This window comes from Athene noctua, chromosome 2 (assembly GCF_965140245.1).
Source record: "Athene noctua chromosome 2, bAthNoc1.hap1.1, whole genome shotgun sequence".
Classification (NCBI taxonomy): Eukaryota; Metazoa; Chordata; class Aves; order Strigiformes; family Strigidae; genus Athene; species Athene noctua.
In genome coordinates this window covers 130,179,180-130,197,523 of record NC_134038.1, presented here as the reverse complement: position 1 = coordinate 130,197,523, position 18,344 = coordinate 130,179,180, and the positions used below count along the sequence as shown (strand labels likewise).

General features: G+C 38.1%; 1 protein-coding gene across 10 annotated transcripts in view; it reads right to left on the bottom strand.

The window, feature by feature from the left end:
- PPP1R9A (protein phosphatase 1 regulatory subunit 9A) overlaps positions 1-18,344 on the bottom strand; it is a 149,881-nt gene that overhangs the window by 55,254 nt on the left and 76,283 nt on the right. For all 10 annotated transcript variants that reach the window (XM_074900306.1, XM_074900305.1, XM_074900307.1 and 7 more), the window contains exons 3-5: positions 13,038-13,170; positions 12,493-12,613; positions 7,942-8,046 (exon numbers count right to left, since the gene is read on the bottom strand). In XM_074900306.1, the coding sequence (XP_074756407.1) occupies positions 7,942-8,046; positions 12,493-12,613; positions 13,038-13,170 (359 nt within the window). The remainder of the gene's footprint in view (positions 1-7,941; positions 8,047-12,492; positions 12,614-13,037; positions 13,171-18,344) is intronic.

Below are 18,344 nucleotides of genomic sequence, written 5' to 3'. Positions count from 1 at the left end.
CTAGGGCCTCACTGACACATTAGCTTTATTCAAGAGTACTTAAAAATTAGTAAGGGATTCAATGTTTTGGCACCTCTCCAGGTTCTGGTCCTTACATTGCTCTGCTCCTCTGAGAGCAGAGGTAGAGAATCTCTTCCATCATTCAGACAGCCTGAGAGTATCCCAAGACAATGCTTGCATAAAGGTTTCCTTGAATACATGACGATCATTTAATCAGCATTCACTACAGCACCCCACAATTCTTATGGGAATGGCCAGCTCAAAGAAACACATTTGTAAATCTATGCTTTAACATACCTTAATGCAAGTGAAGCACATACATCATCTCTGTTTGAAAGGTACAGTGCTGCTTGGGAATGTTTCTAAAACCTGACTGCATTTTGAGGTGAGATCTGCCTTCCCTTACCCTCACACTTGCTGACATCCATGGGAAGGAATTCCAGGAAGAAAATATAGATGGGTTAACAAGTAAGCTGCTGAGTTCAGACCATGTCCTTAATCTGGATGATTTGGTGATCCAGATTCTAGGCAAAATAGACCACCCTCATAGCACAGTCCAGGGGTATCGGTATCTAAATGCTCCTACAGTACCATCCCTGTGGCTTGGTGAGTTATCCTGCAAGGAGGAATGGTGGGTACCTCTGCCCAGCTGTCACAATGTCGTATCACATTAATCAAGACAACCAAAACTGGGTGGGAGCTTCCACAACACAGTATCCTGGACTTTGAAAGAGTAAAAAAATTAGTTAAATAAGCATTTCTGATGATATTCAGTTGCAGGGGTAGGAGTTTATGTTTAAATCCAACGAACTTGAGAATGAAGTGATTCAAAACCTGTCAAGCTGTTCCTTTTTCCAGGAAAGGAAAAGAAAAGCCACTCCTAGAGAAATCCAGCCCTGCTGAATCTTATCAATTCATGTTACACTTAATTTAAAAATAATGCTCTAAATACCTAGCAAAATGGTTTATAATTTGCCAGAATCTTTTAAATGAAGATTTTTCTACATATTTTACAATCAAACTTATAATTTCCTGTCCAAATGTGCAAATATTAGGAGAAATAACTTGCCATAAAACTCAAATTAGCAAGATCTCAGTACATAGGGGCTATGTTTATGCCAGTAAATTAAACAGTGCCAAGGAATGCTCCTAAGCACTAGTAACTGATCATCTACACTATTAAATCCTTGAAACAGTCTCTGGAATGGTTTGGTCCAAGTTAACTAATATTCCACCAAATAATACTCGGGCACCGTCCAGGAGTTAGCAAAGGCTAGGAGTTAGCTTGGATGTTTCCAACGAACAGTTCAGACACAGCCACCCTGCGCTGAAAGGTAGGAAAGTTTAATGGTATGAGCACTGACCACTCCAGTGCCAGATGGCCTCAGCGCTGAAGAACAGTCCAAGGCACAGTTTATCTGCAACAACAGGCACAGCCAAAGAATATAAACCAGCAAAGCAGTGATGAATGCAGTCTTACCTCACTGGTGTTAAGGGGTCACAGTACTTGTGAGTAATTTTTCACATTGTTCAGCATGCTACTCCTGGCAGTCTAACAGAACAATTACCAGCACTGGTAGGTGTTCTTTGTAGAGACCAGAAAGGCATTACATATTACAGAATCTTTAGTATAACCATAATGGAATAAACGGGAGAAATTGAAGCTATTTTGATGCAAGGCAACACAAATTTACTTTCTGCTGGGTCCATGATTCAGGTTTATCAAAGAAGCAGAAAGTGCACCAAGCACACATGGCTTCTGAAGCAGACCTTTATGAAGTACCAGCTCAGCAATCAGCATCTCAGAGCAAAGGGCTTTTCTTTCCTCTTTGTTTTCTCTCTTAGGCTCTGGCACTTGCATTCAAGGAAAAAGAAACAAACAAGGAAAGGAAGAACAAAACCATCACCCCCAGCCAGTAAAAAGACAACATAATCCAGCTCTCTCAATCAGACATGGAGTGTGGCATCTTTTGCTTTGGGTCCTGTCTCACTACCCAGGACTGAGAAGCAACAGAAATCTCTCCTGCCTCTTCCACAAAATGGATCTGCAGTATGGAGAATGCCTGCAAATGTTTAAAGGACAGAGCTGTTTCATAGGATAAAAGCACAGGTAGGGAAGGTAAGAAGGAGAAAATCTGCACAGACAAGCGCACTGGAAGAAGAGCAGATGATTATTTAGGGAAAGGAGTCACAAAAATAAAGTGATGTTATTCACTGTTATTGTGAGCAAACGGCATTCCCACCAGGATATACTGCTGCTGGCTAGATCCTGCAGTTGACTTCATCTGTCCTCTATACTGTCTTAGTGCTTGCAAAGACACGACTGTATAAATTACCTTTCCAGATGTTATGATGTTAAACAAAAATAACAGCAGGAATGCAAATACTATTTTCTGAGATGGTGTATTTTCCAGAAAAAAAATCAGCTCAAGATGGGGTGAGGAATTAGCTGAAGAAGCAATAAAAGACGTATCAAGTTGGTGTTAATTAAGAAGTGAGTATTTTCACTTTTTGCCCTTTGACTGCTCCTTGTATAAGAGCTATCTAAAAGAAGAGTAAAAATTTCATTTTTCTCTAAAGATTGTATTTGCAGTCTAGTAAGAGATAAAGAAATCAGGCTGTGAACTGAGAGTGGGAATTGAGACAGAACCCTGCTTTGAATTAAAACCATCCAGACAGGAAAAACCAAAAAATGGTAATAAATGATTCTTTATTAGAACAGAGAACAGTTAATAGTGGAAAGCCCCAGGGTTTGATAGCTGTTACATTACTATTGTTAGAACCTACTCTTCAATGATTGAGAAGATTAATTAAACATGGAAAAATCTGCTAACTAATTACTTAGATTCTTTATTAAGATGGAAAGACTTTGATGCACTTCAGCAGAATTACATTAAGCAAAAACTGGTAAACTCATTGGTAGGTTAGAATTAATACAATTAATTACTTTCAAGGGGGTGCAAATCATGAGAGACCAAACAGTTGTTGCACAGGTTCTGTATGGTTCCCTGAAAACTCAAGAGCTGACTCAGAAAGCACCATGACAGCATCTGCTCAGTGCCTAGCAACAGTTTGAAAAGCTAAGAAAATGCTTAGTCACATTCATACAACAGGACATGGAAGGAGGACACAGAATTTAAAATTTGCCTCTCCAGTAAAGCACTGAATTTGGTTAACTTTCTTAAAAGATACCTTTCAGAGGAAAACAATAATGATAAAAGCATACAAGCAGCATACAAAAGACTGGGATTTTCCAATGACTCTCTCATGCAAGACCCTTTCTACTTATCAATGCAGTCAGGACCATGTCCTCCTTTCCTGGGACCCTGCCTTTCCCAGAGCTCCATGGGCACAAATCATTGTAGCAAGGAAGAGAAGTGCAGTTCCCACTGAAAGCTCCCGTATTTATCCTAGGAGGGACAGAGACCAAGTAAGCATGGTAAAAGGACAGTTTTCTCTGTAATAAAATTAGATTTTCTCTATTGTGGGTGTGTTCAAGAAAAAAATAGAATTCCCTGGAAGCATACAACTCTGCAAGTGAGCTTTGTCTGATGAAGACATTAGGATCTCCTAGCACCCTTTCATTACAATGAAGAACAGGTGGAAAGAGTGGGGTCACAGAGGCTCAGCATCACCCAAGCAACTTCAAAGAACTTCAGGTCTGCTGCTCAGCACCATAGTCCATGAGGAGACTGCAAGCAAAATGACATAGGAGAAGCTCTGTGACAGTACAGGATTCCCACTGTCACGCTGCCTCCTTGTCCTATCTTTTATGATTGTAGGCACCACTTGCAAACTTCAAAGTTGATGGATTACATGCTAAATGGGGTCGGAAGAAGCACAGAACAATTAGTGATGTTAGTCTGGTGCTGCCCTCTGATTGATCCATTAATCTTAGAGCACAGGCAACACAATTAAAACAAAATTGAAAACCAACATGCATTTCAAAGGAAAACCCCTCCTGTAAATAATTAAAGTCTGAAATCCACTAATATAAGATAGCAGTAACCTAAATAGTTAAGTAAAATTATAAAGAAGACTTGATAGTTACATCAATTGAAATAGCATTCATAGTTGTATTTGCCAGATTAGGGTCATGAGAACACTAATTCTCATCCCTAAAACCAGAAGCTGATTGCCAGCTGGGATTATGAAAGAATTCTCTCTCTTTCCTTTGTCTCATAGGCTACCAGAGTACATCTGGTGTGTGCTGATTATCTTCCTATAAAACATTATAAGAAAGAATAATTGAATTTATTATCACTGGAGAAGCCAAATTGGTTGGCTCAATGATCTTCCATTATGGTATGACAACTCTTCTGAATAGTCCAATACTTCAAACAATGGATAAAATAATCACAGATGCTTATATCTGCTCTTCTTTCCCCCCCTCTCACCCTCACCTAGAACAGTTCAAAAGGTAAAAGCCATGTCTTCGTTTTCACGCATTCTTTACTCTGTCAGCTACAGACAGTATGGATACATTTTTCTGGCAGAAACATTGCAAAAATCTATTCTAGGTCAATGACTTCCACTGTCAGGATCATTCAAACTGTTCAGAAGGCTCAAAGGAGAAAAATAAATCACTAAGTATTGGTATTATGCAAGCTCCCTGAAGAGGTATTGACTGCATTTATTGCAAAGAATTAAGCAGTAGCTTTAATGCCATTCTGTTCATGAATGTCCTTTCTTTGCAATTGATCTCACATAATAAACCCTGCTACAAAAACTAGCATGCACTTTGACTAGATTAAGGACAAAACGATTGCATGTATGTAATGCTGTGGGTTATACACGTGAAGTAATGCCAGTGAAAGGCACACAAATCTCTGTGTGTACAGGACACCAGGCAGAAGTCAGGTAGGCACAATTTATGTTATGATCGTAAAGGTAACTATGATTATTAAACCAGTTCTATAAAATCCATTAAACTGACACTATTAAATATCAGACATGCAAGTAAGTATGTAGGTGATTTCTCCTGTGAAAGAAGGATTCATGAAGTTGCCCTGCCTTGAATTAGGTGGGATGTGCGACCATACATTGCCTACACACTTGTAGTTCATCTGGGACACCCGCTGCAGGAACAGCAGAAGGTATTTATATAACAACAACCTTTTCCAATGCTCCTGCCTCCCACAGTGACGTGGATCATTAACGGCAGCTGCCACAGGCACTGCGTACTCAAGGGTCAGTAGCACTGCTCCCTGCACTGCCAACAGGCAGGAGCTGATGGCTGCGGGCAAACCAGGGATTTTGCCCCAGAAGATCCTCATATGTTGTCCCTAAGGTTCTGGAGCAATTCAGGAGCAGAGGTGAGCACTGTCTGACAAAGAGGGTGGAGACAAGAGATTTTTCCATTCCAGCTCTAACGTAAGTGTAAGTGGGAAGAAGGATCTGTCAGAAAACAATTGTTCCTTCTATAAAACAAGCAGCAGGCAGGGCTCTTTTCTCATATAGCAAAACAGTCAGTAAAATATAAATACATCATTTTCTTTCATATCTAAATTAATCAATATTAGTTCTCACTTACTTTACGAGCAAATACTTAAACCTACCATGAAGCCAAAATATCAAGCATCCTGAAATCACTATCTCCAAAAACCAGCTTTCTGGAACCATTTCTGATTTTGAGCAGCTAAAAGCAATACAGTTCATCAGTGCCAACAGAACATCAGACAACTCAACAGTCCAGGACCTGACCAGAAGCCAGGCAGGAGCCTGTGCCACACAATGCTCAGCCATCTCATCAAGTCTCGTTCCCAGCCTACCACAAACCAGGAAAAAAATCATGCATTTCTCACCTGGCCTGCATAAAACAGAGGAGTAGTCTTTCTGAGTCTTTTTTCCATGAAGTTTTAAATGAAACAAAAATAGGGATGGTTTCACCAAATTCTACCCATTTCTTTCCTCTAACAAGACATAAACATCAGTAAGATGCTGCTAACCACACAGCATGCCAGTGTGCACATAAAGACTTATATATGGTTTATTTAATAATATTTTAATATTATTTTATATTATAATCCACATTAGAATGTATTTTTAATTTTATTTTTAATTGAGTATTATTTAATGACAGTTTTTAATCAGTTATGACACTAATGCACTGGATCATTTTTCCCATGAAAGCTCAATATCTTAAGGCTACTTACAAGGAAAAATGTAGAAGCTCACACATCTCTCCTTGATAAATGAGTCCTGTCAGAAGCAAATGAAACAAGTGCACAGGATACATAGTACACTTGACAATGTGAGCTCAACAACAGTGAAGAAATACTTTTCACATTGCACTGTTTTGTGACAAAAGGGTCTACGCTGTAACCAGTCTGACTGTAATTTACTTCCCAAAAGAAGATTCTGGGAGCGTTCTGTGTGAAAATTGTTTCTTCCTTTCTCTAAACCCATTATTTTTTCATGGAAGCAAGTATTCTATTCTGTAACTTACACAATAATAATTACACGAACTAAGCCTATTATAAATGTATATAATAAATATGTTTTATGTGAGTTCTTTCTTTTTTTTTTTTTTTTTTTTTTTTAGCTAAAACATCAAACACAAAATATACATAGCATTTGCTTTGTGTACCAAAACACAGGAAGACATTATTCTCTTTCATAAGCATTTTATGTTCAAAGGTCTCAACTCTGCAGAAAACCTAATAAAGTATATACTGATTTTTATAGTTAACTCAAGCAGGAACACTCACAGCATCCGTGAGTCTCTGCAGAAATAGTACTGATATAACTAAAACTGTAAATGTTACATAAAAATATATTGATCTGTAATTACACTACAATTTCTAATAACCTTTTTCCTAAATAACCTCTTTCAAATAAAACCTTGACCAGCCAACCCCAAGATTCTTTACAGATTCCACACCCCAACATTATTCCTTAATGTCATGCGGGAACAGGTATGCAATTATAGTGGAAATGTGCATGCCAGCATATAGCACCACTATCTGAGGGGGACTGCATATATTACCACCAGTTGTTTAGTCATGGTTCAAAAGAAGTCAGCCCTGAACTCATTAATTAAAGAATTCAGCTGTATTCCCTAGAGAGGGTTTTGAGAGAGAACCAAAGGATGACTACAGAATGGCTGTTGCTTTGCAATATACCAAAGATATTTTTGGATTTATGTGGTAGAGTTAAATCTTTACTGAAATTAATAAGCTATTAAACAGAAAAGCTATGTGACTGCATATGTTTTTAAATGGCAAACCAGTTCATTTCTAGGGAATCACTCTTCTTACTAATTTACAAACATTTTACAGCCTTGTATTTACATCAGTTCAGAATTCTACTTGCAGTATATGCGACATTTTTCTAGCCTCTTCATTATTTTACGGACTTTTACAGGGATGGCTTTCAGTGAGCCATAGCATAGGAACAGAGAGAAACCCAGAAATGGTGAAGGGACTCAGGTAGCTCAGTGAATTAATACTGGGATGTTATTCTCCTCAGTTTGATAGCCATTAACACTACTGCATCAAGTACTCTCCTTTCCTCCCTGCTGACGTGGCATCTATGAGCACCAGAGTGCTCACTACCTAACCCTGGGGCAGTAACTTGGCCAATCTCCCCAGCGGAAGAGCAGGGAGGAGATCGGTGGCAGCAGAGTTTCCATCTGACCAACATCCATGATCTTCATGATTCCAATTAATACAAACAGTCTGAGGTCCATGGAGATCTAGACCAGTGAAGAATAGTCTTCTACGTGCAATTTCAGCTTGTTTCAGTGGTCACATTCTGAAAATCTAAGCCAAAACAAAAATCTGTAATACTATAGATCATCTCTGTCTTGGGATGAAAGCAGAGAGGACACAACGAGACTGAAAAAATCTGAATCCACCTGGGCATACTGACACTCCTGTGAGAGAAGCCAGGTAATCTTAAGTTTTTAATCACAATTTTTTTTTCTTTCAAAATACTCACCTGACTTTCCCTTTGGTGTTTCTCAGAACAGTTGCAGCAAAATTTTGTGTAACACCAACCAGACTGATGCCATCAACTTCCACAATTTGGTCATTCACTTGGATCCTTTCAGGGGAAAAACACAAATATATAAATAACTGTGTGAATTTCTGGTCAATTTTCAGCAAAACATAGCATAGAGAGATCTTTTTAGTTTGATTTTGAAAAAGGGCTTAAAACAACTTAGTCATAAAATGATTGAGGTAAGTATGAAAAATGCATCAGTCCTTGCATGCTGACATCTCATAAATCCAGCTTCAAAGCTACCATTACAATTAATAGCATCATTCAGCCAGTGACTTTCCTTGTATATAAATACAGCAACATAAACACTGGAATTTGTCATATGACTTAAATTAAACAGGATACTTGAACAGTTCTTACATCATTCTTTCCTAAGCCAATCTTGAAAAACAGCATAAGACATAGCTCTGGTATTTCACACTAATGGAAAAAAAATGTGATATTTAACTAGAACAACCTGCTCATCTGTAGAGAAAAGAGCTTGTGCATCAGACTTAATTGTGACATACTCTCTTAAAATATTTCCTCTAACTTACTCCAAAAAGACGAATTCCCAGTGTAAGTGTGATCCTGCACGCAATAATAAGACCTTGGACTGTTTTAATGAGGACTCTCTTTGAAACCAAACACCTATTTGCAGTTGACACACTGATGCAGGAAAAGTTAGGTGGAATAAAAAACATGCTTCTTTTATCTGAAGCAATCACTGCTACAAAATCTCAAGACAAGCACTGAACTCAACTGGATTACAAACGCTTGGAAAGATGACTGCTATGCTAAAATGTCCTCTAGAAATGCACCAACTCCTATAGTTTCAAAAATTTAAAAAAAAACCCCACATTCAGAACTAGTCAAAGGGAGAAATTTTCAAGTACTAACATGGATGCTACCGATTCAAACAATACAGTTCACAAAGGAACCAAGAAACAGCTGTGAAAAAATCCCATTTATATTATATAAAAATACTTAAATTATTAATAACTTAGATATCTTAGTGATAAGACCTCTTTGCAAAGAACAACAGAGGCTTCAAAAGAGGGCTGCAGCATTCTGACTTGGAGCACTAATTTCTCTGTCAAGTCTGAAGCAATGCTTTGCAGTTTCACATGTGTTCAAGCAGTATTTTCAGTTCTTGGGACTCCACTGATAAGCAAGGTCTATTCTTTGGCAACCTCACACCACTGTGTTATGGGCAGGATCTCCTTTCTGTATAGAAGAAACCTTGAAAAAATAAGCTTCGCAATAGCCTATAAACTCCTATTTTGAAAATCCTATCAAGTATTTTAATCTCAGAATTTTATTTCAATTTTCACTGAAGCATGTAATAAATACACCAACGACATTCATATTTATTGTATTTCAATATTGTAAAAATTAGTTATTATTTTTTTACTTTAGCAAACATAAGGTACAGTCAGATGGTCATGGGAGTTCCCAGAAAAGAAGTTTATGAAATTGGTACCCACTGAGTGGGAAGCTGTCACCCTCTTGGCTGAAAACTAAATGGTGGAAAAAACAGATTTTTTTTGATGGGAGTATAGCTACAAAACTTCACCATGCAGTGGACTATCAGTGTTCATACAGATACACAGTTATAGCATTTCAGGCGATGAAACGTCACGTCAGAGAAAGTGGCTCAATCTTGATCTGCTGCAATTCAGTCGGATTCCATTTGTCCTTCAAGCATGTTTCGTATCTCCTTTCTTATTTCTACAGCTCCTAAATTAATTTCCGACTCTTATTTTCATGGCCATTGTTCTCCAAACTCCTCTCTTTCTATACATACATTTATTTTAATTATATATAAACATACATATCAAACAACATACAGTTAACATAATTGTTATTCAAATTATGTAACTACATGTAATTAAAAAAGAAGCTCCTGCCTGTTGTTGTGTACATTCTATACTGCCCAGTCTAAAATACCCTCATAGTCCTATTCTCCTGGCTGCCTTCCTCTTCCTCAGGCATCCCCTCTCCAGCTCCACTCCCACTGCAGCTCCGTACCTGTAGCCTAGTCCTAACCCCCCAGACAAGTCACCTTAGTCACCATCGAGACCAAAATATCCACAAAAACATGTTCTCTGGGCAGCCTTCCCTTCAGAGTCCTCTCCAACAAGAGATCTGCACTTTTTCTCTCTCTCAAATCTAATTTCAAACATGAATGAAAAATTAGGCTCAGATTGGCAAACCCCAAATTATAGATGTTTAACTGCTTTTACCATTAATGACATTGGTAATTCTTCTGACAATTACTTCCTAATGCTCATGACTGAAATCTTTGCCTATGTGAAGCAGCACTTCAATGAAGTAGCAACTACAGAAATGAACCAACTAAAGTTGAACAAATCACTTGCATAATTACTGCTCTGTATGATGAACTGAAAAATTTAACCTGCGAAGAGACGTTTATTTTTCATGTTAAGAACTGTGTGATGTTTCAAAACTGTCATTCCCAATGTTATCAAAATACTTTAAAATGTGAATGACCAATCATGACTATAAATTGAAAGAAACAGCTATGAATTTATTGAGAAAAAGATTTTATTTCATACTCAGTCTAATCATTGATTTCCTATCTTACACACTATTAATAAACTCTCATTACTTATCAATATGCTTGCCTTTAGATTCACCTTGAAGCACCCTCCTTGGTTAAATACTGCCACACAATGCCTTTTGATATGACAAGTAAACACTACCTGTTTGTCTGCATCAACATGAATCAAGCCAGCAGTGCTTAATCACTGAGAACCCCTTTGTAAGATTTTGGGTTTCCATGGGGGGCAAGTATTTTATATCACGATTTGATGGGTCTTTCAATAAAAGATGGGAGTTATCCAACAGATATTCTAACATTTTAAACTGTAGTTTTAGAAGAGCTTGCTTGAAGATAGTTAAGCGGTTATTCAGAATATCTGATGCAACTGCCGAAATAATAGTTTTATTTTCTGTTAGAAGACACTGGTTTGCTATCAATGTTAATGATTAACTAGGCTTTTTACAAAGATGAAGTTAACAGGACCTTTTACAGTTGATGCACTTTATTACAGAATCTGGCTGCTCCTGACTGGGAGGATTACATTATCCCTTTCCCAAGTGAATGATCAGTTAGGCTCTCAAAGAGAGAATCAGAGGGCTATTTCTCAGCTGACTGAACATTCAGTCAGTGGAAGACTAGCACAAATATAAGAATGGGCAAAGAAAGATACTATTTTTCTCAGCTGACAAGCTCCTTTCAGATGCCATCTAGGGAAATGAAAGCAGAGACTTGTGATTGAACATTAACTTCTTGTAGCCCACTCAAACATGTGAACAACAAGAACAGAAAATACAGATCATCATAGAGCAGTAGTGAGCAACTCTGATTTTCAACCAGAGAATTTAATACAGAATGCCAGTAGTGAGCTTAACGCCTTCTGGCTGAGCTCAAGCATACCTTTCAGAAAAAAGTTCACTTAAATTTAAAGGAATGGATGAAGTCATGACATCTTGAGGTGTCAGTTTCCTCATTTCCCTTCATAATTTTAAGTCTACGATAAATCAGTACTTCACCTTCAATCTGGTATTTTACTGCCAAGACCTGTAAAGCTACCTGCAAGTCCAATCTGGAAGACAGTATACTTCAGTAGTTTCAGAGCAATGTTATCAAACTCAGCAAACGCCTGATAAGCCCTCTGATTTAATTTGTGTCGGGCTTCCACAGCAGAACAACCTTTTGTCTGGCTGAAAAGTTATACATGTTCATCAGTAAGAAACACATTACTACAACACAGTTTTTAGAAGACAGCATCAGCTTTAGAGTTTATTCTTACTCTGCTTAGAGAACGCATATAAGTAGACTTAACTGCTAATGTTATTAGGTAATATTTTATTTGCATGCAAATTTACAAAGGGTATGCACTGGGCAAAACAACAGATTATATGGGTCAGAAGATGTTTAGGAATACTTATTATTAAGTTATTATGTAGTAGTGTTTTCTAACTTTCAAGAGAAACACTGGCCTGACTGTGGCAGGTATTGTATAATACACAGATAACTCTGTCCCATATGATAGGAAATACTGTATGTTCAAAAGGAATTCCTTGAACTGCACATACCAAGTAAGCAATTTTAGAAGCAACCAGATTTTATGTGAGCACTGTATAAGACTACAAACACTAATTCATTTCTTTAGTGGGCAAGATTTATGGTATAGTTTCCTATTCCAATTGATTAACGTAGTTTCAGTGCTGTAGGGTGAAAACTGAACTTTGAAGCAGAATAAGAAGTAGTCACTAACACACATCTTTGGCAAATCTGTTCTCCTTAAACTGGTATCTTCTCATAACTACATCAGGCATTTGAACCCTACCAATAAAGTCTCTGAATTTTACAGCTTTGAGTTATCATGACATATATTAAGCAAACAACTCTTTCCTATGAAAATCATAATTCATAATAACTACTGCTGGGAAAATTTCCAAATACTGAGTCTAGTTTACCTGCTATCTCTTTCTGCTGCCCCACCTTCTGTTACTGTTTTGACAAATATTCCCAGTTTTTCAAGGCCTGCATCTGCTCCAACTCCCATTCCAATAATGCTTATGCCAAGTCCATCTTCATCTGTGAAAAAGGCAAGCATGGTTTTCCACGTCAGTAACATTAATATCCTTTTGTTTCCTTTAAAAAACTTTATTATTCTACCATTTTAATTATACACAGAAAATACCACCTCCACTCTTATATCACCTTCACCCTTATGAGAAGCTCAAAATAACAATCAAGATTTTTGCTCTTCTAGTGGAGAACACAATCATCACACCAAACACTGTGTAAAGTCCTGCATTAATGGAGTGACACAAACCAACTTCCTTAGAGAAATAAAGAAGTGCATGTCTCTGAACTGAACAATTCTTAAAATGCAAAAAGCCAAGGTGACTACAGCAGATTAATGGAAGTTCAAGATAGGCTCTGTAGGCATGTGTGGACTACCTCAGACTTGTAGATCAGTGTCACAGAAACTGGAAATGGTTCACAGACTCCATACCTTTTTCTAGTTCAACTGGGAAGAGCTCCAGCTTTTCCACACGCTTCTCGAGTTCATATTCTGCTGACGCAGCCACTGGGTCAACTTCATCATTTCTCCTGTCATAATCTTCATTGGAATATGTATTGAAAACCTGTGAAAACAAATCAAAAATCACTCGGCTGTCTACTCCAGAAAGATTGCCAACTCCACGAGAATAGCTACTGATTTTGTTCTGTGATGTTGCAGAGTTTGAAAAGGCTTTTAGAAGACAAATTTCTCCTATTCAAATTTCAGGTTAAATTTGTGCTTTTTCATTCAAATAAAGCACAAGTGTGGCTGCAAAAGTCAGTTGAGTATAAATGACTTGTATTGTTTGCAATTATATATGCAAAGTGATCCTAAGGTAACTAAGTTGGCCTATATATTTCAATATTTAAAACACATCATTCAATTTACTAAGAATGAACTTAGTAAAGATTCACAGATATGAAAAAGCAAAATACATTGAAATGATGACCTGTATACAATCTCTGTTTCAGTCCCTATTCCTAATGAAGTTCCAGTTTGCTTTCATCTAACCAAAGCTAGACCTGAAGATTACTGACCTACATTTATGCCACCATTAGGGATTATGCTCCATATTATGAATTAACTTAATATTAGGAGAGCATTATACACAGCCAAGGGTATTTTTTAACATAACCAGATTTACAGATTTATTTCAGCACTAAAGCAGTAATTTAACATTGACTGCATTAACCTGGTTGTATTATTTACGCTACTTTCTATCATACTTTCTACATGACCATGGCTATCGGTCAGGGATTTTTCTGACATTCAGTAACTTCAAACAGCCAGGGAAAGCACATTTTGACACTTCAGAGGTCAGTTTGTGTGGATGTTTGAACTCAGCCGACAGCCAGACACCACGTGGCCGGCCATTCACCTCCCCCTCCCTCCTCTGGTGAAATAGGGGAGGGACAAAAAGAAGAGAATTAGTAGGTTGAATAAAAAGAAAGATTTTACTAAATATAACAAGAGAACAACAGAAACAATAGTGAGTCCAAAAAGAAACGGGTAAACTGCAGCAGTGGCCTACTGAGCGCGGCGACCGCCCCCACAGCAACAACACGGCCCGACGAGCAAACCAGGAGAGCCCAGGCCCGAGAGAGAGCCCGAGAGAGAGAGAGAGCCCACCTAAATCCCTGGGCATGAGATCGCATGGTATGAAATATTCCAATGATATTCCAATGAAATTAATTCCATCCTGGTCAAAACCAGGACAGTTTGCCAGCTTAATTCACCTAACTGTCCATATTTGGCAACAATGAAAGAATATGCATTGTTAGTGGTAATAATTTTACCGAACTTCAGCCCCATGCATGTTCATTACTTAAAAAAAAAAGGAAAACAATTTCCCATATCTCCTCTTCATCTTTTACAGGCACCCTACAGAAGATACAATTCTGTAGCCATGGTTTTCTACATCACTGGTTCTCTTAAAACAGAAAACACTTCACTATGCTATGTTGCTACATGCACATTCAGGTCTCAAGAAGCCAGCTTGCTGCCCTGTGCATTGACAGGAGCTGGGCTCATTGCCACCTGGGGTTTCACCTGCCCAAAAAGCTGTTAGTGCAGATTAATTTCTTTCAAATAATAAATATATTAAAACTGCAATACAAAAATACTAGTCAATACTGTTGTAAGTATGGTAATTGTGCTATGGCAAAAAACCTCCCAGCTTTATATAAAAGTGGTGGTTGAAACAGAAAAGACGTTAGTCACTCTATGGAAATTTTTACTCCTGTACTTTACATCAATGTGAAACAATTAATAAATTGACCCTTCAAGAAGACTGCGATGATAAAAATTTTACCAGAATCCACAAACTTATCTCACATTGATTTTTAGTGATATTGATGCAAGAAAAAGCCTGTTTTAACTAAATCATGTTCCTAAGAAACCTTCACAAATATATCCAAAAGCTAAGTAAAATAAGTCACATACTAAAAACTCTCCAATGCTGCTGAACATTTTATGCTGCTTTAGTATGTATAAGATTGGACGGAAGATACTGATGCAAAAATAAGCATAAGAAAGTGTAACAATTTACTTGGTCTGAAATAACCTGCAAAATCTATGTGCAAATTCTGGCCACGCAACACAGAAATGGAGAAACCATGCAAACAGCCAACTCCTTCAGAATATAAGTGATCACTTTCAGGTCGTTCCCTGAGCTTCTGTTTGTCAGGCAATAACTTCACTGCATTGGGTATTTTGTAAAGGCCTTGAAAAATTTATTAATTTTTGCTCCTGTTAACCCCATTGGGTGTTTGAACTCCCACTTAAAATGGAAAACAAGAGTGAGTCCACACTTGCTTAACAGCCTGTCAGAGCAGTTCTGAAAAGTCTTTTGTTACTCCATGTCTTTACAGACCTCTTTTACACAAGATAAAGCTTTTTTCATGTTATGTACCCCTGTCTGCTGCTTCTCAAAACACTTGAAGACAGGGAGAACAATGAACATGTTTTTCTATGTAGGCTGTATTAAGCTAGAAAACAACCCCCAGATCTAATGGTGCTAGCTTGTATGTAGCGAAAAACAAACAGGTATGGGACAGAAGGTCATGCTATTTATCTTTTGATTGAGATGTACAACTCACAGCAACCATCTCTACCCTGACACAAGAAGAGACCAAACCAGTCAGAAGAGCCCACCCAACAGCAACAAAAGGACCTGCTGTAGGCTGGTGGGTAACTGCCCCGACAGCTTCCCTTCTCTGTGATTTGCTGTCAAAGGTGACATGTCCATATCCAAATACAACCTCTTTTCCTTTTTGTTCAACAACTGGCATTAGTATATTGTGGCAGCAGTTTCAGGTTTGTTGCAAAGCGACTGGATATGCTTCAGGATAATTTTCTTTCAAAGCATCAAATCATATATGGATTTCTTGTTTGGGATGGTCTTTCCTGAACCACATTAGACACAAGAGAAGGCTTCTAGGATACTACTCATTGTTTTGCAATATTTAGATTTGCACATGAGAAGGGAACTAAACATACTTCTGGTGGTGAATACAGTTGTCATTGTATCTCCAAATATATCACGCCACTCTTACCTAGTACCTTGCCTAAGCATTCAGTCTGAGACTGTAGGATCACTGATAGTATCAAGGTAAATGTTTCCCACCTGTCATTAACTCACCATCTTTTGCACACTGGTTATATGATCTTGCCCACCGCCTTCAACATGCATTTTGACTAGAGGAAGAAGGACGATATTCTTGTATGTCATTTACCTCATTTTGCACAATCACATTTAATGATTGACTGATTCTATTACATGAATCTCTGGGTGTTAAGATGTAGAAAAGAAAATTAGTGCTTGGAAATTTTCTGTCTTTGTGAAACAGTCTACCCACCATAGTAACGAACTGCTTGCTCAGTACAGTCATGAAAACTGTCACTCAAGATTTTACTTTGCTAAAAATAAAATAAGCAGTTACAACATTTTCCTCAAAGTGTGCTTAACTTGATTTAAGTAGACCTACTTCACCACGTCTGTTGCCGCTGTGTTTCCTAGAGTGTGTGTGGGATTTCAGACTCATGGGAATTCTCCCATTCCCTGTGATTTAACAGATTTGGTTTTGCCATCATACTGGCCAAGTACTCACTACAATAAAGTCTACTGAGCCATTACTTAAAGAAAGCTCTTCTTCAGGAAAATCCAATACAGCTTAATCTCTGGTTGTATCTCTCAAAGTATTAAGGAAAAAAAAAAGTTTCCATGGAATTCACCTGTGATGTTTACTAGGATTTACAACAGCACTTGTAATCCAGCAACAGAAGAAATAAAAAGCCACCAACAGTGGTAACAACCCAATGAATACCAATGCTGAGTGTGTATGCCAAAACAAACCCCAATGATCTGATGGGCTTACTCCAACACTGCTGTTAACAGAATGTATTTCTGTCTTCTCTAAAGTGAAAGAAAAAGGGTCATCAGTGATTCATCCAGCACCAAAATAATGACAAACTGTATGATCAAAGAAGCAGGTATTATTGTTAGGCACCCTGGGTGGCACCCCCAGAGAAATCATACACACACATACATGACTACTTGCTTCTCTTTCAGAGAGCAGTGACAGAGCACAATCTAGAAAAGACATATCACTAACTACAAAAACATGTTGCAGACTCTAATTGAGAAAAAAACCCAACATTTTGGTTCTAATACTTTATTTTATGAATAAGACCAGAACGATGGAAAATTATTCTTCTTGGAAGAAGGAAAAGTTTTCCAAGTTTGGGGCACTTTCTCATAGCTCTCAACTACAAAGAGTCTTTACATAATTTTGCTGGCAGTAATCAGCAGGTAGTGACAACTCTTTTTTTTTTTTAAGGAAGTCAGAATGGAGATGAACTGCAAACAATCTTATGGGCTATCCTCCCCATGGGCTAACCAGCTTGGTGCTACATTAACCGTGTTATCAGTGTTTCATACTATAAACTCTGCAACATAATAACTGTCTCATCTGATGTGTTTAAGAAAGTCCCAAACATACTGAGTATATGCTGGATATGCCCATACTATCTTTGCAAGTTGTGCTAAGGAACAAGACCTGATCCCAGGTTCAGCTGCTGCTGACTGCCTTGCTGTCCATGCTTTTTACTCATCCAATGACTGGTGGCCACCAAAGAGAAAGAACTGTGTATTGGTGGATGGCACCTTGTTGCAGTAGCTGTTTTACCATACTTTCAGTTACTCTACTCTAACACATGTATAAATAGTCTCTCTTATGCACGATTCTTGACTATACCAGGGGCCACAGCCACCATATGCTGGTGATCACTGTGCAATACCAATTATGAAACCATGCTTTCTACCCACTATTGCTAAGCTGTCATAATGCCTGCTCCTCATACCTCTGTTCAGAAGTCAAAACCAGTGCCTAAGATTCAACCTAGCCACCTGTGTGAGATGGATCACCATCATCATCACAGGAAAGCAGTGCTGCAAAAAATGGCACAAACACTTACAGTGAACATTTGCCAGCAAGTCATGCCTCTGGTACCCGCTCTAGGGAGAGGAGTAGGCATCACAGCCACTACCTCACCATAATGATGGGGTAGCTGCCAATTTTTTCAGAGCAGTTTTACAATCATCTCGTTTTGAATATACTAAACTGGACTGCTGGGCCTCCTCCACTAAGGATGGAAAATTCTCTTGTGAGAAGTGAGGGAGAGCCACGAGAACACTACAGGAAGAATGAGACTTGTTCATGGATATGACACTGACCTACAGTGTTGTACTTGAAGCAC